We start from the raw sequence: 26,730 nt of genomic DNA, 5'->3' as shown, positions 1-26,730 counted from the left end.
TGGTGGGATCTTCTGGTCCTGCCATTGTCAATGGGGTTTCCCGTTGAGCGCACCCATCACTGCCGAGAAACCAGGCAACTTCAAATTATGGTAATCAGCAGTTCGGACCAAAAATGCGTGCTTAAACCAGACTTTGAAACAGGTGTGTCTTGTTTGTACAGCACCCATTTAGTGTCCGTGTTCACTCTTTTTAACCACGATAACCCTCTACTTCCTTTACCTCTTGACACAACAGAAGTTGTGAAGATATATTCAATGCCCTATAAACTTTGTAATGCATGGAGAAGATGAATGAGCGAAGACATAATATTGATATCAAATACGTTTTGTCTCAAACAAAACGTATGTGGCTACCCCTATAAGTGCTAAGTATAGGTTTTCTACGTAGGGTAACCTTTACAGTAGCTGGAAAAAATACTCAATCTACTAATTAGAGGAAGCCTTGATCAAATATTTTTTGAACTAGCACTTTTCAGTCCGAAAGAAGAAAGTAATCACACTCGCAGGGGTATATGTGAAATAATAAACAATACCAAAGGTGACACCAGAAGTTACTTGAAACTAATTGCGACAGTAGGACATAGGAACATAGAAACATAGGAAATTGGAGCTGGAGTAGGTTATTTGGCCCATTGAGCCTGCTGTGCCATTCAAAACAGATCATGCCAGATCATAGAATATAGAATATAGAACAGTACAGCACAGAACAGGCCCTTCGGCCCTCGATGTTGTGCCGAGCAATGATCACCCTACTCAAACCCACGTATCCACCCTATACCTGTAACCCAACAACTCCCCCCCCCCTTAACCTTACTATTAGGACACTACGGGCAAATTAGCATGGCCAATCCACCTAACCCGCACATCTTTGGACTGTGGGAGGAAACCGGAGCACCCGGAGGAAACCCACGCACACACGGGGAGGACGTGCAGACTCCACACAGACAGTGACCCAGCCGGGAATTGAACCTGGGACCCTGGAGCTGTGAAGCATTTATGCTAACCACCATGCTACCGTGCTGCCCCCCACCATGCTACCGGGCTGCCTCTTATCTACCTCTTATGCCATTTTTCACTCTATCTCCATATTCCTTGATGCCAATAGTCTCCGGAAATCTATTGATTTCTGTCTTGAGTATGCTCAATGATTGAGCTTCTGCAGGCCTCTGGGGTACAGAATTCCAAAGATTCACCACCCTCTGAGTGAAAAAATTCCCCCTCAGCTCAACCTTAAATGGCCTATCCCTGATTCTGAGACTGTGTCTCCTGTTTTTATACTCACCGGCCATTCTATCCACATCTACCCTGTCACGCCCTGTAATAATTTTGTAAGTTTCAGTCAGAACATCTCTCAGGACGAGGGAACGGAGATCACAACTTGTGAAAAGAATATTTTAAGTATGATTTTAGAATGATCTTCGCACACTGATTGATCGACAAATTGCCCAGACTTTTAAGTACGATAGTGGAGGCAAAAACCATGAAAGCACTTGGGAAGCAATTGGATGACATGATATTGAGGCGGGGGACTTCAGAGTGTATCTAAATTGAGGAGTTAAGATGGGATGAACAAATGGCCTTTTACATTCATTTTCACCTTGTATTTCAAATGGCAGCAAATATTATCCCAAGGTGAAAAAAATTGCACAGAGCAGTTAACGACTGTTGCCAAGTTGATGAAAAGATCCACTTTGGAAGCTTATTGTGTAGGTGAAAAGAGAAACTGCTAATTTTAGTTCGAGTTTTATGTTCAGAACAAAAATTGTATTTGTTGCAATCAGTCAGAGGCATTAATTTAATTATAGCGATTTAACATTGTGTCCTTTCCTCACAGATGAGTACAAAAGCAAAGTAGCCTGCGAGGGAAAGGAACTTAAACTTCGCTGTAAAAACTCTACATTGATTAACATCTATTCTGCCACATATGGCAGAATGATGAATGGAAATAAGGCTTGCCCTTCAAACCCTAAACTGCCTAATATAGGTAAGTTACAGAGTTCATCTATATTTAACACGTTATCCAAATATTCATCGAATGCAAGTGACGGGTTTATTATTAATGGCAGCACACTGGAAAATCGGTGAAGGCTAAGGATAGCCATTTTGGGAATGTAAATACAAAAAACCTTGAAATGTTCTTCTCTGAAACTAAGTCTAAATTCGCCATGAATTTCAATTACAACCTAATATTTTACAAGTGCAGATTTCCTTCAAAAATGAATAAATGATCTCGGTTGACGTCATTAGAAATGGAAATGATGGGGTGATGGGTTATCTTCACCAGTAAGTCAAAGAAACAAGTTCAGATTCCACCACGGGCAGGTTGAGAAATGGACACAGTTCACAAAAATCTAAAAATAGAATGTTTGTATAACCGTGAATCTGCCAGAATGTTCAGAAGCTCAACTGGTCCATTGTCGCCCTTGATGGAAGGAAACCTACTGCTCATATCTGGCCTGGCTCATTTGGTTCTCCAGTTTCATCCTCATGATGCTCAACTGTCCCATTAACACTCCCTGGGCAGTGAATGATGGCCTTTCCAGTGATACCCACATCCTGAGAATGAAACCAATGTAAGATAATCAATCATGTGATGTGGATTTGTTACAAACCTAATCGTGCCACCAATCTGACGGTGGCGTCTCTCGACGAAACTTGCCAGTCCCTCTGGTATCATCGTTTAAAGGCATTGAAGCTATTAAGTCGGCATCCAAAATGCCAAAGCCGGTATTTCCACCTACACTTCCGTCATATATATTATGTGTTGACTGTAAAAATTTATTTTGGGTCACGATCCTGGTGATGCACCTTCTCCTAATGAAGCTGCTGGCTGGACCACAGGAAATTTTACCACCAGCCTTGTTAAGGTGGAAATGGTCAGTGCATGGAGTGGCTCCAGTGGTATTACATCATCAATGGGCCTTAGGAACATCTGGAATGGTAAGTCATAGAGTCATAGATGTTTACAGCATGGAAACAGGCCCTTCGGCCCAGCTTGTCCAAGCCGCCCAGTTTCTATCACTAAGCTAGTCCCACTTGCCCACATTTGGCCATATCCCTCTATACCAGGGGTGGGCAAACTACAGCCCGTGGGCCGCACAAAGGTCTTTATGCGGCCCACCAAGATCAAGTCATAAAAAAAATTTAAATTTTTTTTAAAAATTTTAAAAATTAATTTTAAGGTTAATGGGGGGGGGGGGCTGTTGGGTTACTGGTATAGGGTGGATACGTTGACTTGAGTAGGGTGATCATTGCTCGGCACAACATGTGTTTCATGTGAAGTTTCTACTTTAAAATATTAATTAATAAAAATTAATTGCTTTTTTTTCTTTAAACTGAGTTACTTTGTTTTTCAAATAAATGTGTTTCATGTAAAGTTTCTTCTTAAAAATATTAATTAATAAAAATTAATTGCTTTTTTCTTTAAAAACCTTTTATTTTGGCTATTTTAAATGTTAATTATTTTACTTAATATACTATGCGGCCCTTTAAAATTGTGAATTTCTGAATGTGGCCCATGCACGGAAAAGTTTGCCCACCCCTGCTCTATACCCACCCGGCCCATGTAACTGTCTAACTTTTTTAAAAGAGAAAATTGTACCCGCCTCTACCACTGCCTCTGGTAGCCCATTCCAGATGCTCACCACCCTCTGTGAGAAGAAATTCCCCTCTGATCTCTTTTGTATCTCTCCGCTCTCACCTTAAACCCGTACTAGCCTCCCCGGACAGGCGCCGGAATGTGGCGACTAGGGGCTTTTCACAGTAACTTAATTGAAGCCTACTCGTGACAATAAGCGATTTTCATTTTCATTTCATTTCATTTCATTAAACCTATGCCCTCTAGTTCTAGACTCCTCTACCTTTGGGAAAAAATGTTGACTACCTACATTATCTATGCTTCTCATTATTTTAGAGATCTCTATAAGTTCACCCCTAAGCCTCATATACTCCAGGGATAAAGGTCCCAGCCTAACCAGCCTCTCCTTATAACTCAGACCATCAAGTCCTGGTAGCATCCTTGTAAATCCTTTCTGCACTCTTTCTAGTTTAACAATATCCTTCCTATAATAGGGTGACCAGAACTGAACACAGTATTCCATGTGTGGCCGTACCAATGTCTTGTACAACCTCGATGTGGAAATGCCGGCGTTGGACTGGGGTGAGCACAGTAAGAAGTCTTACAACATCAGGTTAAAGTCCAACAGGTTTGTTTCAAACACGAGCTTTCGGAGCACGGCTCCTTCTTCACCTGAAGAAGGAGCCGTGCTCCGAAAGCTCGTGTTTGAAACAAACCTGTTGGACTTTAACCTGGTGTTGTAAGACTTCTTATTGTACAACCTCAACAAGGCGTCCCAACTCCTGTAAACAATATTCTGACCAATAAAACCTAGCATGTCGAATGTCCACTTCACTATCCTGTCCACCTGTGACCCCCACCTTCAAGGAGCTATGAACCTAGATCTCTTTCTTCTGTAACTCGCCCCAACATCCAGCGTACTCTTCCTCCTGGCTTTACAATCAGGTAAGTAAAATAATTTATCTTTTTGGTGGCACCGTCCAGCAGCCTTTTAAAGCCACCGGTTTGCTTGCTGTGAAGCTAAAGCAAGCTGACCCAATTGGTGCAATGCCAGCTTCAGCTATGCACCTGGAATGAAGACTGAGCAGTTTGCTGCAGCATGGTGGGTGGGGTGCGCTTGGGGGAAGGGATGAATGCTTGTCCGATGCCGGTAATATCAGGCATCAGTTTTATGCTTGTAAAACAGACAGAGATGATCCAATTTCTGGGCACAGATTTATCAGTCACACAGAGAGTGTAACTTGCATTACGTTCCACAGATCCTGTTCTTGGTTTCCAAGTAAAACAGTTCCTCAAGACTGGTCAAGCCCTTGAAAGGATATTTGGTTTCATTGGCGCCTCAGTGCTAATAGTTGAGCCTTGACTATTGAATTCAGGACCAGTAATTGGATAAGTAAAGTTATTTTGGCAGTGTTAAATTGGGTTTCATTTCAAAGCCACTTTCACTTCTGGAAATTGAGTTTTCCTGTTTGTACAACTCGTAATTTGAAGGGGTTTTCATGGGATTTGAACCTAGAAAAATTGAAACCGTTTTAAAGTTGCTATGATTTGGGCTTGCTGAGATACAGTTAGTGTATGTGTTACATTATGCCCTGAATTTACAATAGACCCACTTATTGTCTCGAGACTACATGTTGTAAAGTATGTTAATTTACAGAATTAGTTATAAGTAGGCTATTGAGTTGGTTAAGATAATATTATGTCCCAGCCACACCCATAAATGAACCTACCTTTTTGAACCCGAGTTCAGTGCATTTCATGTGTGGATCTTGGACGATAAAGCTGTTGCTCAAACTGCCTGACTCTTTGAGCTAGAGGAAGCTGCAACAATGAGAGTAAATGGCCAGTAAGAAATTACAAATGGGATCAAATATAAATTTTAGGAACAGATGTGACTAGAAAACACAATTTAAGGATGTTTTGCCGCGTGGAAGCGTTTACAAGATGAACTTAAGTACCATAGGATGAATAAGAAGTTGACTGAGTGACAGGACACAGAGGGTAATGGCGAACGGTGTTTCCCTGACTGAAGGAAGCTATACACTGGAGCTACCCAGGGGTTTGTTTCAGGACCAATGCTTTTTGTTTAATCTATAGTAATCTATCGACCTAGAATTGGACGTGCAGGGTACAGTTTCAAAATTTACGGATGATACAAGATATGAAGTATTGTGGATTGCGAAGAGGGAGAGTGGTAGGCTTTAAGGGGACATAGGTTTGTGTAATGGGTGGACAAGTGGCAAATGGTATTAATGCAGAGAAGTGTGAAGTGATGCATTTTGGTAGGAAGATCAGGATGAGGCAGTATAAAATTAAGGGTACAATTTGAAAGAGAGTCCATGAGCAGTGGGAACTCCGGGTATATATGCAGAGACTGGCTGAGATTTTCCGTGTCCAGCAGGCGTGTTTGGCGGTGTGATCAGAAAATTTGGTGAGAAGGCCCTTGTTGCATTTCCCAGTGACACAAAGCTAGGGTGTGATCATTCCCTTCCCCCATTAATAGGGGGCCCTGCTTCCCACCATTGATTAATGAATTTGCATCTCATTATTGTGGTCACAAGCTAGAATAATCCCCCTCACATCAAATTTAAACCATGACTTCAGAACGGCTTGATTTACAAATGCCTTTAAAGGGCATGCACCTGAACTTCGAGGGGAACACAATTTACACACAATTTAGCGCAGCACTCATAAGGATACCCAGAGGAATTCAAGCAAGCGCCGAGTCACAGACAAGTATCCAAAATGGCCTCCTTCCGGCTGCCACTTAGCGCAAGGATTCCAGTGCAGGTGGGGAGTGGTGTGGGGGGAAGGCAGCACCAAGAGGAGCCTCAAGCAGGGGCTCCAGTGTGGGAGGCAGCTAGGGCCGGGGGGGGGGGGAGTGGGGAGAGGGGAGACAAGTGAGCAGCGATTGAAGGGAGTACACAAGCACATATAGTTTGGACTTGCTGTTGTTATAAAGTTCAAGTGCTGATGAATGTTTTAGGAAACATGTCACTCATCCAAAATGGTCCAGATTTCTCATAGAAGGAGGCCATTCGGCCCATCGGATCTGCACTGACCCTTTGAATGAGCACTCTGCCCATTTACAAGGGTCGACCCCTATCTTTCCCCAAAATCTCATAACCTAACCTACACATCTCTGGATATTAAGGGGCAATTTAGTATGGCCAGTTCACCCAATCCACACAGGAAACCGGAGCACCCGGAGGAAACCCACGCAGACACGGGGAGAACATGAAAACTCCAGTCACCCGAGGCCGGAATTGAACCCAGGTCCCTGGCGCTGTGAGGCAGCAGTGCTAACCACTATGCCACCATCCTGCCGACTTAGGTGCCCTTTAGAAATGGTGGGCAGGGTCAGATTTCCAGAGTCTCACCCCATTCCTGTTTCTGCCAATTTTTGCCAACGTGGGATAAGAGCACGGACAATCCACACGCAGGTAGCACTCCTGCTCTTACCAGCTTCTTTGCAAGAGTGGGCATTTCGACCTTCCCCCACCCGCAATTTCTGTGGGTAACTCTGATATCATAATTTGAAGTGATTCAAATGCCCCAAACCCTATAGATTTTAAAAATAAATACTTGACTGCAGCTTTCAAACTAAGGCAAAAGAAGACACCTACTCCTGGATTGTATTGATTGACAGACCACGTGGTGTAGTTTAGTAAAAAAAACAAAGGGCAGAATTTTTCTGGAAAAAATCCAAACTGTCACTTTTGGCGCAAAAACTGGTTGCAAATCCCCTGGTCCCAGCTGCACAATCTGGACCGCAAGTTTTGGGCATTTTGAAATGAAAATTCCCCACGTGGAAAGCTCCGCACCTGTGGGATAAGCATCTGATTCGCCTGCCCCAGGGGCCATCTGAGCACCTTAATCAAGGGGGCGCTGGGTTTAAACTGTTCCATGGCACTTTCTCACAGTCAAGCCAGGATGGCAGTGAAGACGTCTGCAGAGGGCCCCCTCACCTGTCTGCTTGATGCCGTAGAGGAGAGAAGGGGGACAAAATTACCCTCAGGTTGCCAAGAGACCCTCCAGGGTCCTGAACCTTAAAAAGGTAACTGTGGTGAATGAGATTCACACGGTGTTATAAGTTACCAATGTCACTCTGCTCCCATTGTATACATGTACCGATATTGTAAGTGCAGTTGCACTACCTGACCACCAGGGGTAATAGCTCTGGGAGTACTCGAGAGTTTGTACTGGGCGCCCCCCTTGGCTCCGCCCAGAACTCCTCCCCCTGGAGCTGCTGTATAAAGATCCGTGCCACAGGGCCAGCCAGCCAGTTCATCGAAAGTTTGACGGCTAACAGGCTGGCTCTGTTGTAAGTATATTAAAACTTATTCTAATCCTACAAGCACTTGTCTGTAGAATTGATGGTTCCATCAGTAACTGTGATGGATTGAGGCATGAGCTGGCTATGATGGACTGAGAAACATTACTGAAAGAAAGGACAGTGAAAAGGCAATGGCAGGCATGCAAGGAAAAAATAGGTGACCTCCATAAGTTATTTTATTCCTATTTGACCTGAGAGTAAAAAGGGAGCAGTGGGCAAACCATGGCTTACAAGGGAAATTAGAAATGTTATTAGATTCAAAGAAGAGGCATACAAATTAGCAGAAAGCAATAGACCTAAGGATTGGGAAAAGTTTCAAATTCAGAAAAGGCGGACTGAGGGATTGATTAAGAAGGTGAAAATACAATATGAAAGTAAGCTAGCGGGGAACATAAAAACTGGCTGTAAAGTTTCTATAGGTATGTATAGGTTTGTATTGACATAACAAATGTGGGCACCTTATTCATACTGGGGAACAAAGAAATGGCCGAGGAACTAAATTCCTACTTTGCTTCTGTCTTCACAAAGGAAGACATGAATAATGTACTGGAAGTTCTGAGAAACACAAGTTTCAGTGAGAAGCTGAAGGAAATTAGTATCAGTATAGAAATCGTTTTGAGGAAATTAATGGGTTTGAAGGCAGATAAATCTCCAGGGCCTGATCATCTTCATCTCAGGGTACTTAAGGAAGTGGCCCTAGAAATAGTAGATCCATTGGTGGTCACTTTCCAAAATTCTTTGGACTCGGGAATGGTTCCTACAGTTTGGAGGGTAGTTAATATAACCCCGCTTTTCAAAAAGGGAGGTAGAGAGAAAACGGAACTATAGACCAGTGAGCCTAACGTTGGTAATAGGGAAGTTGCTAGAGTCCATTATCAAGGATTCCACAGCACAGCATTTGGAAAGCAGTGATGTAATCAGACAAAGTCAGCATGGATTTACGAAATGGAATTCATGCTTGACAAATCTTCTAGAATTATTTGAAGATGTAACTAGTAGAGTTGACCAGGGAAAATCAGTGGTTATTTTGACTTTCAGAAGGCTTTCGACAAGTCTCACATAGTAGATTACTATATAAAGTTTTTTTTTGTAAATATTTTTAAAAGAACAAGAGCAACTAACCACTGCGCCCCCCCCCCCCCCCCTACACACACACACACACCCTACCAACCGACACCCAAAAAAATTCAAAATAATAGCTCCCTTTCCCCAGCAGCTGACAGTAACCAACTCTCGAAGAAGAAGAATCTCTTGTGGAACCCTTCAATTGCCCCCTTAAGGTAAACTTAATCTTCTCCAATGTAAAGTTAAAGTGCATGGGATTGCGGGTGGTGTCTTAAGATGGATAAAAATCTGATTCGCAGACAGGAAGCAAAAAGTTGGGAAAAAATTGATCTTTTCTGATTAGCAGGCAGTAACTAGTGGGGTACCGCAAGGATCTGTGCGAGGACCCAAACTATTCACATTATATATTAATGATTTGGACGAGGGAACTAATTGGACAAGGGAACTAATTGTATTATCTCCAAATTTGCAGATGATACAAAGTTGGGTGGGAGGGTGAGCTGTGAGGAGGATGCAGAGATGCTTCAGCGGGATTTGGACAGGTTGAGTGAGTGGGCACATGCATGGCAGATGCAGTATGATGTGGATAAATGTGAGGTTATCCGATTTGGTAGCAAAAATAGGAAGGCAGATTATTGTTTGAATGGGTGTAAATTGAGAGAGGTGGATACTCAGCGAGACCTTGGTGTCCTCTTGTATCAGTCGCTGAAAGTAAAGCACAGGTACAGCAGGCAGTAAAGAAGGTAAATGGTATGTTGGCCATCACAGTGATAGGATTTGAGTATAGGAATAGGGATATTTTACTGCAATGGTATACTAGGCTGATTCCTGGATGACGGGACTGTCAAATGAAGAGAGACGAAGTCGGTTAGGGTTATATTCATTGGAGTTTAGAAGAGTGGGAGGCCGTCTTATTGAAACTTAGAAAATTCTAACAGGATTAGACAGGGTAGATTCAGAAAGAATGTTCCCGATGGTGGGGGAGTCCAGAACTAGGGGTCATAGTTTGAGGATAAGGAGTAAACCTTTTAGGACTGAAGTGAGGAGAAATTTCTTCACCCAGAGAGTGGTGAATCTGTGGAATTCACAGCCACAGAAAGTAGTTGAGGTCAAAACATTGTGTAATTTCAAGAACGAATTAGATATAGCTCATGGGGCTAAAGGAATCAAGGGACATAAGGTGAAGGCGGGATCAAAGTATTGAACTTGATGATCAGCCATGATCATAATGAACGGCGGAGCAGTCTCGAAGGGCTGAATGGCCTCCACCCACTCTAATTTTCTATGTATGCTTCTATAACAAACCCCGCCTGGGAGATGGTGGCAGCACTGGTGAGTGTCAGCATCCTCCACAAGAGGACGGGAGTGTAATGTTGCAAGAAGATGAACAATCTACTCCGTTCTGCCAGGGTACGTGTTCTCTGCACTCCACCTTGCCGTCAACCCTCGGAATGTAACCTTGACCCCACATGCTTCCACCTATAGGGCCCCACTGACCGACTCCCACAGGTTTCCTTTCACCAACTGGGCCTCTTCTCCTCAAAAGACCTCCCTGCTTGTACGCCGTGTCCATACGTGCCAGGATTCATCGATATCTGACCTGCCAGGTGGCCAGCTCATACCAACCCCATTTATGTCCCTGCACCTCACAACTGCTGCTAGCGAGAGAAAATGGGCAGTGGGTTGCCAGAGCTGACTTCTTTCAAAGGGAGGGGCCTGGCACTCACAGCAGAGGAGCCAGCCTGTGCTAAGAGCAAGGCGGGCATGCAAGAGCAAAGTGAGGAGCCACTGCACCTACATCCAGATGACCAAACTTATCTGGGTTCTGTGTATACCAGACCATTGTCCTGGCTATGTACCAATACCATGTTCCTTTCCTAGTAGGAACATTACCTCATCAGCCTGTCCCGTCCAGCAGCAGAGTTCCACCACCCACCCTGAACATGACCTAGGAGGAGATGTCGACGGAGGACCCCGAAGAAACGTCATGGTTGTCACCCGCACCGTCCACCAGCACAGAGACACACACCTCATTGGTTGATCTTAACAGCCAGGTTTCTGGGCCACTATCTGGTGAGCACACAACAGCTTCTGATGCACATAAGGTAGAGTCAGGAATGTTCCAGGAACATCAGTCAGAGATTTGCTGGATCCCAAGACTCAACTGTACCCCAGCCAGGAGCTTTGGGTACAGTTGAATGGACACATTCATTCCTCAGGCTACTTGAGATGCAGAGGCAGAGGCGCGAATACCAAGAGGGGGTGTTACCGACACTCCTGAAACTGCAAGGCTCAATGACGACAAGGCTTCTGAGCTCACTCCAGCTGCCCCTCCATTCCATGGAGTAACCCCAGAGCCCACCGGCACATGGAGGGAGAAGGAGCCATTGGAGCACAGCCCGGGGTTTTCTATGGAGGAGACCCTGGGAGTGCCCAGCCAATCTGAATTCTTCCCTTTCTTGAGACAGATGCAATTCGGGCAGAGTGGGCAGAACAGGATGGCACAACAACATCAGTACCTCCCGAAAGTATGCCGGGACTCCCTCGGACTCGGCCCTCCACAGGACACCTGCCAAGGGCTTCTCAGGCAACAGGGTCTGGAAGGCAGGAGGCCACCTTCATCTCTGATGTGCATCCTGGGGACACACCTAGATGTAGTGGGAGGTATACAAGGCTAAGGAATCGTAGGGGCATAGCATGGGTATGGGTGAAGTTAGGCACAGTTAGTTGAGAAGGTTGCCATTTGTCACATTTTGAAATGTCATTAAATGAAATATTATTGTTGCTCACCACTTTAATGCTTCAGAGTTACCGCATCACCAGGTGGCATGGTGCTTCTCCCATCGAGACATAGCTGTTCCCACTGGCCCTCCAAGCCCACCAGACGGTTAGGCCCTCTGTTGGGAATGTTTCATTCGCAGTGCTAGGACTCGGGCGTGGTTCAGTGAACCCTAGACCATCCCCCCTAATCCCCCTCAAAGGGACAAAGGAATGTGGGTCGAACCTCACTGAGACATGAGCCAGGAAGTCAGCGTGCTAGCAGCAGACAGGATTCAGACATAAGTAATAGATGAGGAGCATCACAGACCATTCCTCACTGCAAGTCGCCATCACCCTCCTGCATTGACTGGCAGCAGGCACTCGAGGACTCCCCAGCCCCAGCACCTTGATGATTGAGATCTTGGTCAACCTCTTCCCATGTAACAAAGGGGTCACAATGTCCGGAGGGATGGGGGGGGGGGGGGGGGGGGGGGGGGGTTTATGATGTAGGGCAGCTCAGGTCGCACTGAGCAGGGGTTGTGTTCAAAGTTTCATTGACTGTTTTCAGACGCTTTTCACAGTAACTTAATTGAAGCCTACTTGTGACAATAAGTGATTATTATTATTATTAAAGGACAATCTGTCTTCGATGTAGTCACTGAAGATTGCTGTTTTTACAACAGATTCACCGCATGAGGGTATTTAAGTTTTTTGAAAGGCTTTTTTGAATGAGTTGTTTCCAGGATGGAGGATGCTTGGATGACAGCTCCCTTTGATTGTTAGAAATCAAATTTTCTTTCCTGTCCATCTCGCTAGAGAGGGTCTGCCCATAGCTGATACTGAGTGACTGGTTATGACAGAGACATGGGGCAGCATGGGGTTATGAACGAGCTTGGAGGCGAGGGTGGGGAGTGAAGTATGCAAGTTTGAGGGGCCTGACATTCATCAGTACAGCTGGCTCGATGTGCCAGTAAATGACGCCGAGCATTCTAGCCTGTTAGCTTGGCACTCTGCCCACCTTTGTTGCCGCCTCGCGTTTGTCTCCAGAAACAGTAGACCCATCCTCCATCTGCCTCCCTGGAATGCAAATACGTAAGCGGGTGGAGTGGAGTGGGGGGGGGGGGGGGGGGGGGGGTTGGGTGGGGAGTGGGTCTGCCAAGTCGAGCAGCTACCTCACTCGGCTTTTCCACCTCCTCAACAAAATCTAACCAAAAATATATGATTTGCAATGCCGGAGTCGCCTCAGCTGTGAACTTCTTGTATATTATCGACAAGTGTTCCTTGGGAGGTCAACTTGACCTCCCCACTTGGTCATCTCATTCGTCATGCCTCATATCTTACTGGTTTCGGCATAGAAAATAAACGGGCTACATAATAGGGAGCTTGTGTTTTCCTGCATGCAGTGATTTTTCAATGATCTGTCAAAATCTTCTAGTAATGCCAATTGCTGATTTCAACATTAGTCAGGATATTCTGGTCATTAGGCGTCAAGAGTTTACATTTGCACGAAGAATATCACCACTACAAGTATGCAGATTCAACAAGTATCAGTCAGAATGTGTGGAGTGCCACCCAGTTAGTAATCATTAGTCCATTCACATTGTATGCCAAAGTTGTTCATGGAAAGAAATTTGAAAATTTTTAGTGGTTAACAAGAAGTAATTGGACGAAATCCATCACTTACCTGGTTTGATAGGAGAATAAAGACATTTTGGAACCCCAAGGGGAAGCACCTGTCGAGTGAGAACCATCTACGGTTTCACATCAATAACCATTCATCGGCACTGGAAAAGTTAGAGAAGCAACAGGTTTTCGAGCAATAACGCAGGCAGGGCAAGTGGGGAGAGGAGGAAAGAACACAGAAGGCAGAAGAGATTAAATGAAGGGACGATGATGTAAGGGGGTGGTAAAGAAACAAGTAAAGGAACAAAAAGATGGTCAGGGAATTTGTAAATGGCAATATCAGAATCATCGCTGTCACTCAAAATTGGAAAATTCCATCAAGTTCACTTCCAATTTCCACTCCCTTTACAAGATCCATCTTTGACTTATCCCTTCCTCAACTTTCTATCTCCATCTTTGAGGAGAGCAGCTGTTGGTAATGATCGGTAATACTGTTGGTAATATTGAATAAGCTTCTCCCCCAACAAATTAATTTAATGATCATATTACTCCTCTATCTAAGACATATATCTCCTTCCTTAAATATCGAGATGGGTTGGTACCTGGGACTTCGATGTTCAGGCCATTTTGGAGACATGGGGCGGGATTCTCCCCTACCCGGCGGGGCGGGGGGTCCCGGCGTAGGGGAGTGGCGCCAACCACTCCGGCGTCGGGCCCCCGGAATTCTCCGCACCTTTGGGGGCTAGGCCCGCGCCGGAGCAGTTGGCACCATGCCGACTGGCGCCACAACTGGCACCAGCGGCCTTTGACGCCGCTGCCCGCCGCCGGTGGTGATGTCAGCGGCAGCTGCCGCTGACGTCACCACCGGCGCATGCGCGCTGGGGGATTCTCTTCCGCCTCTGCCATGGTGGAGGCAGTGGCGGCGGCGGAAGAAAAAGAGTGCCCCCACGGGCACTGGCCCGCTGGCCAATCGGTGGACCCTGATCGCGGGCCTGGCCACCGTGGGGGAACCCCTCGGGGTCCAATTGCCCTGCGCCCCCCCCAGGACCCCGGGGGCCCACTCGCGCCGCCGATCCCGCCGCCACCAGAGGAGGTTCAAACCTCGGCGGCGGGAGAGGCCTCCCAGCGGGGGGACTTCGGCCCATCGTGGGCCGGAGAATCGCCGCAGGGGGCTCGCTGATCGGCGTGGGGTGATTCCCGCCCCCGCCAATTCCCGGGTGGCAGAGAATTTCTGCCACGGCAGGGGCGGGATTTACAGCGGCCCCGGGCGATTCTCCGACCCTGCCTGGGGTCGGAGAATTTTGCCCATGGATAGAGCAGGGACAGGAATGGTTGTTGCAGGTGCCGGGGTATAGATATTTCAGTAAGCTCAGAGAAGGTGGTAAAAGAGTGGGAGGGGTGGCATTGTTAGTCAAGGACAGTATTACGGTGGCAGAAAGGACGTTTGATGGGGACTCGTCTACTAAGGTACTAGTATTTGGTACTGGGTAATGAACCAGGACAGGTGTCAGATTTGGAGGTAGGTGAGCACTTTGGTGATAGTGACCACAATTCAATTACGTTTACTTTAGTGATGGAAAGAGATAGGTATATATCACAGGGCAAGAGTTATAGCTGGGGGAAAGGCAATTATGATGCGATGAGGCAAGACTTAGGATGCATCGGATGGGGAGGGAAACTACAGGGGATGGGCACAATTGAAATGTGGAGTTTGTTCAAGGAACAGCTACTGCGTGTCCTTGATAAGTATGTACCTGTCAGGCAGGGAGGAAGAGGTCGAGCGAGAGAACCGTGGTTTACTAAAGTAGTTGAATCACTTGTCAAGAGGAAGAAGGAGGCTTATGTAAAGATGAGACCTGATGGTTCAGTTAGGGCGCTTGAGAGTTACAAGTTAGCCAGGAAGGACCTAAAGAGAGAGCTAAGAAGAGCCAGGAGGGGACACGAGAAGTCTTTGGCAGGTAAGATCAAGGATAACCCTAAAGCTTTCTATAGATATGTCAGGAATAAAAGAATGACTAGGATAAGAGTAGGGCCAGTCAAGGGCAGTAGTGGGAAGTTGTGTGTGGAGTCCGAGGAGATAGGAGAGGTGCTAAATGGATATTTTTCGTCAGTATTCACGCAGGAAAAAGACAATGTTGTCGAGGAGAATACTGAGATACAGGCTACTCGACTAGAAAGGCTTGAGGTTCATAAGGAGGAGGTGTTAGCAATTCTGGAAAGTGTGAAAATAGATAAGTCCCCTGGTCCGGATGGGATTTATCCTAGGATTCTCTGGGAAGCTAGGGAGGAGATTGCTGAGCCTTTGGCTGTGATCTTTATATCATCATTGTCTACAGGAACAGTGCCAGAAGACTGAGGGTAGCAAATGTTGTCCCCTTGTTCAAGAAGGGGAGTAGAGACAACCCCAGTAACTATAGACCAGTGAGCCTTACATCTGTTTGGGCAAAGTCTTGGAAAGGTTTATAAGAGATAGGATTTATAATCATCTAGAAAGGAATAATTTCATTAGGGATAGTCAACATGGTTTTGTAAAGGGTAGGTCGTGCCTCACAAACCTTATTGAGTTCTTTGAGAAGGTGACCAAACAGGTGGACGAGGGTAAAGCAGTTGATGTGGTGTATACGGATTTCAGTAAAGCGTTTGATAAGGTTCCCCACGGTAGGCTATTGCAGAAAATACTGAGGCATGGGATTCAGGGTGATTTAGCAGTTTGGATCAGAAATTGGCTAGCTGGAAGAAGACAAAGGGTGGTGGTTGATGGGAAATGTTCGGCCTGGAGTCCAGTTACTAGTGGGGTACCACAAGGATCTGTTTTGGGGCCACTGCTGTTTGTCATTTTTATAAATGACCTCAAAGAGGGCGTAGAAGGATGGGTGAGTAAATTTTCAGATGACACTAAAGTCGGTGGAATTGTGGACAGTGCGAAAGGATATTACAAGTTACAGAGGGACATAGATAAGCTGCAGAGCTGGGCTGAGAGGTGGCAAATGGAGTTTAATGCAGAAAAGTGTGAGGTGATTCATTTTGGAAGGAATAACAGGAAGACAGAGTACTGGGCTAATGGTAAGATTCTTGGTAGTGTGGATGAGCAGAGAGATTTCCATGTCCATGTACATAGATCCCTGAAAGTTGCCACCCAGGTTGAGAGGGTGTTAGCTTTTATTGGTAGAGGGATTGAGTTTCGGAGCCATGAGGTCATGTTGCAGCTGTACAAAACTCTGGTGCGACCGCATTTGGAGTATTGCGTGCAGTTCTGGTCGCCGCATTATAGGAAGGATGTGGAAGCATTGGAAAGGGTACAGAGGAGATTTACCAGGATGTTGCCTGGTATGGAGGGAAGATTTTATGAGGGAAGGCTGAGGGACTTGAGGCTGTAGAGAAGGTTAAGAGGTGACTTAATTGAGGCATACAAGATGATCAGAGGATTAGATAGGGTGGACAGTGAGAGCCTTTTTCCTTGGATGGAGATGTCTAGCACGAGGGGACATAGCTTTAAATTGAGGGGAGATAGATATAGGACAGATGTCAGAGGTAGGTTCTTTACTCAGATAGTAGTACGGGCGTGGAATGCCCCGCCTGCAACAGTAGTGGACTCGCCAATATTAAGGGTATTTAAATGGTCATTGGATAAACATATGGATGATAAGGGAATAGTGTAGATGGGCTTTAGAGTGGTTTCACAGGTCGGCGCAACATCGAGGGCCGAAGGGCCTGTACTGCGCTGTAATGTTCTATGTTCTGTGATACTAAAAATCTCCAGGGGTGTGGTCTCAATAGTACATTTGTAGCAAGGTTTCTTTTCCCTGTCTTCCAAAGCTTGCATTGAAGGTTTTCTTTGAGCTCAGTGGTGAGTGAGGTTCCTCGCCGCTGACTGTAAAGCCCAAGCCACTTTGTGTGCTCATGAGCTGTTGTGCCTCACATTTTTGTAACAAAAAGTCTTGACGCATGTGATAAACCATCATTCCAATCAATGCAGTTCGAGATTTGGTATTGAAGTAGCATTTTAATATAAACAACAAAGGCTCTGATTCTGTTCAAGGTTAGCAGCCATTGCAAATACAATGAAGAAAACATTTGTTATTGTCCACCGAATCACAGAATTGTTAGGGCGCAGAAGGAAGCCCACCATGTCTGCACCGCCTCTCCAAATGAGCATCATGGCTAAGTGCCAATCCCCAGCTTTTTTCCCTGTACTCCTGCTCATTGTTCCTATTCAAGTCATCATCGAATGCCCTCTCCAATGCCTCGATTGAACCTGAATTCCAGGCAGAGCATTCTAGTCCCGAACCACTCGCTGTGTGAAAATATTTTTTTCTCACATCACATTTACTTCTTTTGCAAATCCCTTTAAATATGTGCCCTCTCGTTCTGGATCCTTTTTCTCCCGATCTACTCTGCCCAGCCCACAACTTTATGAACACCAAGAATAACCAATGCCAATTTTCGCAAGGAAACAGAAATGTTGCTTTTTTATTTGCATGCAGTACCTGCCTGTTAACTTGCTGTGTTTTTGTGTACAAGGGCAAGCAGCTCACTCTGAACATCAATATTTAATCGTATCTCAACATTTACAAAATATTATATGGAATTCTCCCAAAACGTGACTAGGGGCATGATCTAATGGCCACGGTGCGCCGGAATAGCGGTTCGCCGTGGCGCAGCATGGTTGATAAAAGCCGGGAGACCCTGCTCCTGGCATCTACCCGGCTCGTAATGCCTCGTGAGATCCAATGAGATCTCACGAATCGTTGCACTGTAAATCCCACCGATTGTGGGCGGGATCACTTTTTGGTGAATCTGCATATTAGGGTGAGACAGCTAGCCTCACTTTAATGTGCAGATTCCCGAGGTACCTGAGGCTTTGGGAGTCATCAAAGATCTCGGGCGAGTGCATTTAGCACTGGTCCCCACAAACAGGGAATGGCTCTCATGTGGGTCTCCCAGGAGATCAGAGGCCCCCCAGCTGCAAGTCCTTTGGGCAGGGTGATGCCCTGGTGCTGCTGGTGCCATCTGGATACCCTGGCAGTGCCAGCCTGGCACCCTGGTACTGCCACCTGGATACCAGCCTGGCACTGCCCAGGTGGCATTGCCATCTGGCTTGGGTACTGCCAGGTTGGCACAGCCATCTGGCTTGGGCAGTGCCAGTTTGGTACTGCCAAGGTGACAACCTGACATTTATGCGTGCACAATCGGGCCAGGGTCCCTCCCATAGGAAAGTCGGGGATCGCTTCAGGAACCTCGGAGATCAGGCCTGGGGCCAATCTGACAGTCCCCAGTGAATGGGAAATGTTTGGTGAGGGCTTGGCAGTGCTTTTGCCACAGGCAAGGCCATTACTCCAAATGGCCCCACTGTTGGCCAAGGAATGGCCTCACGGTAGCATGGTGGTTAGCATCAATGCTTCACAGCTCCAGGGTCCCAGGTTCGATTCCCGGCTGGGTCACTGTCTGTGTGGAGTCTGCACGTCCTCCCCGTGTGTGCGTGGGTTTCCTCCGGGTGCTCCGGTTTCCTCCCACAGTCCAAAGATGTGCGGGTTAGGTGGATTGGCCATGCTAAATTGCCCGTAGTGTAAGGTTAATGGGGGGATTGTTGGGTTACGGGTATACGGTTTACGTGGGTTTAAGTGGGGTGATCATTGCTCGGCACAACATCGAGGGCCGAAGGGCCTGTTCTGTGCTGTACTGTTCTATGTTCTATGTTCTATGAATGCACAAGTAAGAATGTTCTGGCCTAGAAGCTGCTGGGAGAGCACCAGGGTTCACTTAAATGGCTGAAGTGATCTCTGGGAGAGCTTTCTAACATCATCCCTCACCATTTTAAGGATTTTCCAACCTCCCAGACTTTTCTCTCCCAGACATTTCCCATAGCACTGATAACATTCAGCGCAAAATATTTGTGAACTGTCTTTGCCATTCCCTATGAATCTAACCTCTTGAGCTAGCCATAGATGATCACTTTCCCCGTGATTTTTTAAATATCTCACTGGAATGCAGAATTCTAAAATATTAATTTCAATAGTCATCAGAGTATTGCTGAAAAAAGAGACATGTTAGCGAAGCTTTTCAACTTGCACTCAGCAGAATAGCGACACAAGATAAACTAACAGTAAAGGGAGCAACAATTCTTACTGCATGAGAAGCGACACAATTTAAGATTATCATTCGGCCTTGCAGTGTGGCTCACTTACACATGTTTGAAGCCACAAGGCCCTATTCTTTGCAAACATAAGGAATATAACCAATCATCACATCTTTTCCAACTAAGCTTGGGGAACAGCCATTTCCTGGTTCATTCCCTCTGGCATTGCTTTGACCATTTTGGCCAATTAGAATCAAATTTGAAACAAAAGCTTGGCAGTTAATAGTTAACATATTCTCTGCTGCATTCTCCATGGAATTGCCTCCAGCAAATTGGGAAGATGGTGACATTGTGGTAATGCCACTGGACTAGGAATCCAGAGACCCAGGCGAATGCTTGAGGGACATAAGTTCAAATCTCACCAGGGCAGTTGGTGGAAATTAATTAAAATCAAAACAATCTAGAATATAAAGCTAGTCTCAGTGATGACAGCCATGAAAATGATCATCATTATCGTGGAAAGTGTCCACTTGCCAACCAATCAACACTCTCATATCATGCAGTGTAAATTGTTGTTCCTTTTATTCTTGGCTTATCTCAGGTAACTATCCAGATGAGTGCAAAACAAAAAGCTTTGATAGTTTTTTTTCAGCAAATTATTTAAATGTTCACCATTGCTCACCTCCTGTAAAACATTTTAAAATCTAATTTCCTAACCTGCCTCAGCCAATTTACCCATCATACCTGTGTAATGGAACTTAAATTTAAGTTCAGTAACCTAGTTTCAGACTTAGGTATGTCACTCTCAAACTCAGTGTGAAATTCCATAGTGTTATGATTGCTCTTTCCCAGATAAGTACTTACTATGAGATTACTAATTTACTCCGTTTCATTACACAAAGCAAATCTAACATAGCACCTTCTCTGGTTCGCTCCATGATGTACTGCTTTAGGAAATCATCCCAAATGCATTTCATAAATTTATCCACCTGGCTGCTGCCATTTTGATTCAGACGGTATATTTTCAATATTTTCCCATTCTATTTCAAATTTCCAGCTTCAAAAATATTTTTCTTTTGTTTTACTTTGGTTTGACCTTCCCAGAAATTTCCTGCAGCGTTCCCTGTTGGTTAGATTTTCTAGCCCATCCATCACTCTCAAGTCATCTGGCCCTGTGAGTTTCTGAATAACGGGGAACAGGGACATCGATGAACATTGGGACCAAAAATATATCTCCTTAACGCGTGAGATATAGGATTAAGGAAGCAACAGAAGAGAGATGGAAAAGGAAACCTGGTCAAATCAGGTACAGAAAGAGAAATACTGAGGTAGAGAAAGATTGGATTAAAAGACAGAGATAAAAAACAAGATGTGAAGGAAAAGTAAGAAATTTAAAGTTTAAAAAGCTATACAACAATTTGCTACCTATAAATATGAGACTCCGCAGTTAAAGGTTTTCCCTTTCCAGGCTGGAGAGTTTGTGTGGCATTGCAAGAACTTAAATCTTCCAAATAAAAGGGACTTAGGTTATTATAAAGCTGCCCTCACTTTCTGGGGCAAGTTTAATTGGCATTTATTACACAAACTCAGCAATCTCCTGACCCTCACAGTGACATTGAGAACAAGTTGACGTTTTTGCGTGGCTAAATCTGAAATGGCACAATCATCCAGCAATTTGAGATTTGGAATTCATGTGCACATCTTAATCACCAGTGCTGGACAATTTACATACCAATAATAGTGAGCACCCTTAATCCTGCTGTTCTTTCGGCAACAAAGGTTGGGTCAATGTTATCGCAATATTCATCCCTGTGATTTTATGAAATCTGTCAATGTTCTCCCGAGTAATTAGAAGAGACTTTCCTTAGTTTTGGATTCAAGAAGGTCCTGATTCTGCATCCAGCTTTCCTTGTTAAATAATTTCTCCTTTTGAAATGGAGAAATTACCCAATGTGAGATATGTATACCAACATAAATACTCCTTTGAAATCATTGAAGTGGATTTCGCAGATAACTTGTGGTTCACAAGCTTGAGAAGCAGCCAAACCTGATGTTTGAGCATCACATTAGCTAAGCAGAACATATTGGGAGGGGTTAATGAGGAGTCACAATAAATTGAAGCAGATATTGATTCCTTGAACTTGGCCATGCAACTAACCTGTACCTGAAAAGGATGTAGTTGAAATGTGAAATGTTAGCATTTATCTTTCAGAAAGTATCAGTTACCTCATATGACTCCTAAATGACACTGCAAAAAAATGTACTTTAATGTCCAACAAGTTTAATACATTATATCCCAATTTGAAGTTGAGTGGGTGCAGGAACGTCAAGTGTTTCCCGCAGTAACGGCCAACGGGAAAATATGCAAAATCTTCCGACTCCGACCACCCGGGTGTTTCATGCCGAATTCCGTGGTGGCGCATTTACGAATTCCCCTCTTAAGCCTCACACCATCTTGACACCATGGGCGCACTTTTATAGCCACGCTGCACCTGAAAAGCAGCACGCGTGGCCCAGCGTGGCTGATTAAACCCTGGAGATCCTGCTCCCGGGATCTATGCGGCTCGCAATGCCTCGCGAGATCTAACGTGACTTTGCGAGATGTTACGATGTAAATCCTGCCCGTTGTGGGCACTTTTTTTAGAAAATCTACATATTACAGCGAGACAGCTGGTCTCACTTTAATGTGGATATTCCCGAGTTCCCCGAGGCTTGGGATCAATCTCCTTTGCCTTGGAGACTTTGCGGGGAGCGCCATTTAGCACTGGTCTCCAGAAATGGGGACCAGATGGAAGAGCACTCATGGAGGTGTCCCAGGTGATCAGAGACTCCCAGGTGCATTTCCTTTGTGCAGGGTGGCACCCTGGCCCTACTGATTCCAGCGGGACACCCTGGCACTGACAGCAGGCACCCTGGCAGTGCCACCTAGGTGCCATTCTGGCACTGCCAAGGTGGCACTGCCAACTGACATGGGCACTGCCTGAGTGCCAGGTTGCCACAGCCAAGGTGAATTTGACACCACCAACACATCCCTCCCCCCCCCATATTAAATAACTAAGGTATCAGTCAGCCCAACTGTCCTCAATCTGCCTGTATCACAATTTTTCAAGCAGTGGGGGAAGGTGGAACAAAGGCGAACAGCCCAGCAGCTTTGATAGCACAGGCTGCTGTCAATCAAGAAGGAGGGATGTAACCTTAGGGGGGTACCATTTTAGGGGTCTGCATCCCATTGTCCCTCCCCCACTGGCCATTCTAACCCAATCTCCCAAGACCACTCACTGGGGTCTCCTCGCCATGCACGCCCTAAATCTCCAGATTGAAGTCCTTGAGACTTCTTCATTTCCTCCTCTGGACTGCTTGTACTCCCAGCAGTGTTACTACTATCTTCTCTAGGGTGGGCCTTGCTTTCTCCGAGGGGCAGCAGTCTCGCTTTCCCAGTGTATTATTGTTGCGAGGAAGCCAGTTTTCATGTCGGTGAATTGACAACCAACTTTTAGTTCGGAGGCGCAGGTGATTGTTCTTCCCGTAAAATCCACCCTGTGGAAACCAACTTCCTTTCCTTTCCATGCAGAGTCTGGAAGCCCACCAAAATCTTGGAAAGAACGCCTCGGGCCAGAAGTTACCTGGGTCAGGGTTCCATTTTGGATGAAAAGATGCATCGCAGTTCTACCGTAGTAGAAATTCTAGCCTTGAATATCGGCAGGCTATTCAACCATGATGAAAATAATAACTAAATTCCATCAGTTCCCTGCCAGTTGATAATTCAATAATTGTAAATTTTTGGAGGGCTCACAAGTAATAATTCGTGAACCACATCCATTTTATCTTCGTAACCTAGAAACAGGGAGGCAAATGATTGCATTGCCATCACGAACACAAGGCAATCCAGCAGCTGAACCCAGTTTCCATGATTATTTCAGACTGGACACCAGACTTTGTGAAAGAATCATCAAAGGATTATTTGAATGTAAAATATTTAAAGCTTTCTTTTTAAAAAGAAAGCCCTTTGTTGCTTAGATAAAAGACTATGTTGTCTTTTTCAATGCAAACATATAAAGAAAATACCAAACAAGCCTACCACAATGTTTTTTTAAAAAAAGATCCTGCTGTTTCTTTATGAATGCGAGGGACTTGAAGCTGTATCCTGCTGTCTTTCTGCTCCTTGTACAATTGGCTGTCACTCACCCTAGTACAAGGCTTTCATTCCTCTCCGAAAAGTCAGCAGTTCAGTAGATTTGGAATTTGGCAGGGACTAATAACTTTGTAACTGACAGGAAAACATTTGTTTATTCAAAACGTTTCTGGCACTAATCGAAATCTCAAGAAGAATGAGATTCAAATTAAGTTGAAAATGGACACGTTGCAAAATCATACTTTTAGAATACAATTTAAACGTGTGGGGGTGCAATTTAACGTAAACGAGTCCTATGTCGAGCGTGTTTAGCCAAGTGTTTCCCAACCTGCAGACGACTCCCCCCCCATTGAACAAGACTCCTTCACCAGTGCACGTTGGGAGACTAGTGCTAACTGGCTCTTGCTCAGGGTCTCCGAGACACAAGGGCTGGATCCCACGCCTTGGTTAACTCAGGCGAGTGCATATTAAAGTGAGCCTTACTGCACACGTTAGTATGGAGATTAGGCCCCGCCCATTGTGGGCTGGATCCAGATCACGACGTCTTGAGAGATCCCGTCTGATCTCACGAGGTATAGTGAGCTGGGTAAATCTTGCGTGAGGCCTCTCGCGAGATTTATCGGCCATGTTGTGTCCGAGTTGGATGCAGCCATTTGATTTCGCCGTGAATATTTGCCAATCTATTTAAAGTAATTTTGATGACCCACAAGAGGACTATGGGGGTATCACTGCTTGACCTCCCCGAGGGCTTCATAGACTGCGACTTCCTGGGGTGAGCAGGTGGAGGCCCACCCAGCTGGGGCGCGTTCGCAGGACCTTTAAATGTAGTCCCCAGACTGGGACCAGCAGTTCTTGGGAATGGCCAAGAAGACCATGGGTAGGCTGGCCTGTTCTTGGGATCGATGTCCCTCATTATGGTCAACCCCTACTCAAAGGTTAGTACATTGTATGTCCTCCATGACTTCTCATGCAACACCGAAAAACTCTGGAAAAGTTTCTGTGCCAACGGCATACCAGAGGTCCTCATATCCCTTTATCAGTGAAAAATTTCAGGCATTGATGAAGTCGAGCGGCATTAAAAAATCTGAACGGTGCCATATCATCCATCGTCTAATGGCCTGGCTGAACAGGCAGCTCAAACATTCAAAATGGGAATGAAGCCTGCTGTTTCCATGGATACAAAAATGGCCCGGTTTATCTCTGATTATAGAACCATGCCTCACATGGTGATGGAAGTCACACCAGGAGCATCTGTGTACAGGCAGAACTTTGGAGATGACTCCCAGTGGTTCCCAGGAGTCATACTGGAAAACACTGGTCCAGTTTCTTACAAAGTCTCAGTCCAAAGGATGACCATGAAAAAACACCTGGACCGCCTGAGAAGTAGGCCTCGTATCCCCCTGTCCGGCTCCACCTGCTCTGATTCAAGGCCTGGTGCCATATGACGAAGGAGGCCTCATCACCGCAGGAGAGAGGGGGATGATTCAGATTTGAGGAAAAGAGGTGTGTGATGACCCTCACGAGGACCATGGGGAATTGCTGGCTGATCTCCCCGTGGGTTTCTTGGAATATGAGTTCTCGTGGTGAGCAGCCAGAGGCCCACCCGGCTGGGCTCATTAGCAGGAGCTTTAAATGAAGCGCTCCGACCCGGACGGTCAGATCCCAATGGTCCTGGGCTGGGACAATTGTTTTGTGTGCCGCAGTAGTGGCTTTAATTTCAGTTTAAAATAAACCAGTTTGGCCTTTCACTCTATGACTCTTGGAATTATTACAGTGAGGTTGATCGAGCTCTAGAGGCTTAATGGAATTTGAACTGACCAAATCATCATAGCTTAAATTCTAGAGAGGAAGTAAGATAAACTTTGGGATCCAATCTTGCTTACAGTAATTTTCCATTATTTCATTGTGACAAATATAGAGCTGCATGCAATACTAATGTCATACACAGCAAAGACTCTAGTCCCTTCTTATCATTGTGTTCCTTGCATACTGTGAAATATTCCAGCTAGGTATTAAATCGATGGCAGAGATGATTGAATTCCTAAGGGCAAAATAAATTTTCTCAAGGAAATGCAGAATGTAATGATTTTTGGTGGTGCTAGCAACTTGCAATATTGGCTGGCGCCTGAGCAAGAGGCCAATAAACAGCGACGTTGGCATTGGCTGGATTATTTATATCAGTACGACAACATAAAGCTGGCAAAGGGCAGCATGGTGGTGCAGTGGTTAGCACTCGTGCCTCACGGCACCAAGGACCCGGGTTCAATCCCGGCCCCGGGTCCCTGCCCGTGTGGAGTTTGCACTTTCTCCCCGTGTCTGCGCGAGTCTCACCCCCACAACCCAAGATGTGCAGGGCAGGTGGATTAGACATAGATATATAATTTGCAGAGCAGGAAGAGGCCATTCGGTCCATCAAGTCTGCACCGGCCCATGGAAAGAACACCCTCCCTAAGCCCACACCTCCACCCTATCCCCGTAACCCAGTAACCCCATCTAACCTTTTTGGACACAAAAGGTAACCCATCTAACCTGCAGGTCTTTGGACTATGGGAGGAAACCGGAGCACACGGAGGAAACCCACGCAGAAACTGGGAGAACGTGCAGACTCCGTACAGACAGTGACCAAGCCGGGGATCGAACCTGGGACCCTGGAGCTGTGAAGCAACTATGCTACCGCTACCATGGTACTGATTGGCCATGCAAAATTGCTCCTTAATTGGAAAAAAAAATTGGGTACTTCAAATTTTTTAGAAAAGAAAGAAAATATAAAGCTTGCACGCTGGTTGTATTGTGGTCAGCCAGCGTGGATTAATCACACACCACAAATCCCATGCTCATTTTCTGGGGCTGTTAAGTTTAGCCCCTATAATCTTTAGGGCTCAATCACATCTGGGACACAGTAGTGGGAGCCATGTGTAGGATTTTCGCCATCTCTGACAAGCATAGTCCCAAGCCATAACAATCTTATAAAACCTTGCGTTTGTCACATATATCAAACCTGCGTGCGGCTAATGCCGCCAGGCATTTCTGAAATGGGAAAGCATTTCATTCTCCAGGATGAACATCACTTCCCAGAAACGAGGGTGTAGAAAAGATTTGACTTCCTTAACTGTTTTACAAACTCCCCAGATATGTTTGCGCATGAACTTCCTGTAAAATAG

The 26,730-nt window shown here is 45.6% G+C and overlaps 1 protein-coding gene across 5 annotated transcripts in view; it reads left to right on the top strand.

Annotated features, from left to right (window-relative positions):
* The window catches only part of eva1c (eva-1 homolog C (C. elegans)), a 154,055-nt gene that overhangs the window by 75,375 nt on the left and 51,950 nt on the right, over window positions 1-26,730 (top strand). For all 5 annotated transcript variants that reach the window (XM_038801673.1, XM_038801670.1, XM_038801672.1 and 2 more), the window contains exon 5: window positions 1,835-1,984. In XM_038801673.1, the coding sequence (XP_038657601.1) occupies window positions 1,835-1,984 (150 nt within the window). The remainder of the gene's footprint in view (window positions 1-1,834; window positions 1,985-26,730) is intronic.

The sequence above is a fragment of the Scyliorhinus canicula genome, chromosome 7, assembly GCF_902713615.1.
Source record: "Scyliorhinus canicula chromosome 7, sScyCan1.1, whole genome shotgun sequence".
In the NCBI taxonomy this organism is placed as follows: Eukaryota; Metazoa; Chordata; class Chondrichthyes; order Carcharhiniformes; family Scyliorhinidae; genus Scyliorhinus; species Scyliorhinus canicula.
Note: the sequence above shows the minus strand (reverse complement) of the source record. Positions and strands in the feature narration are given on the sequence as shown.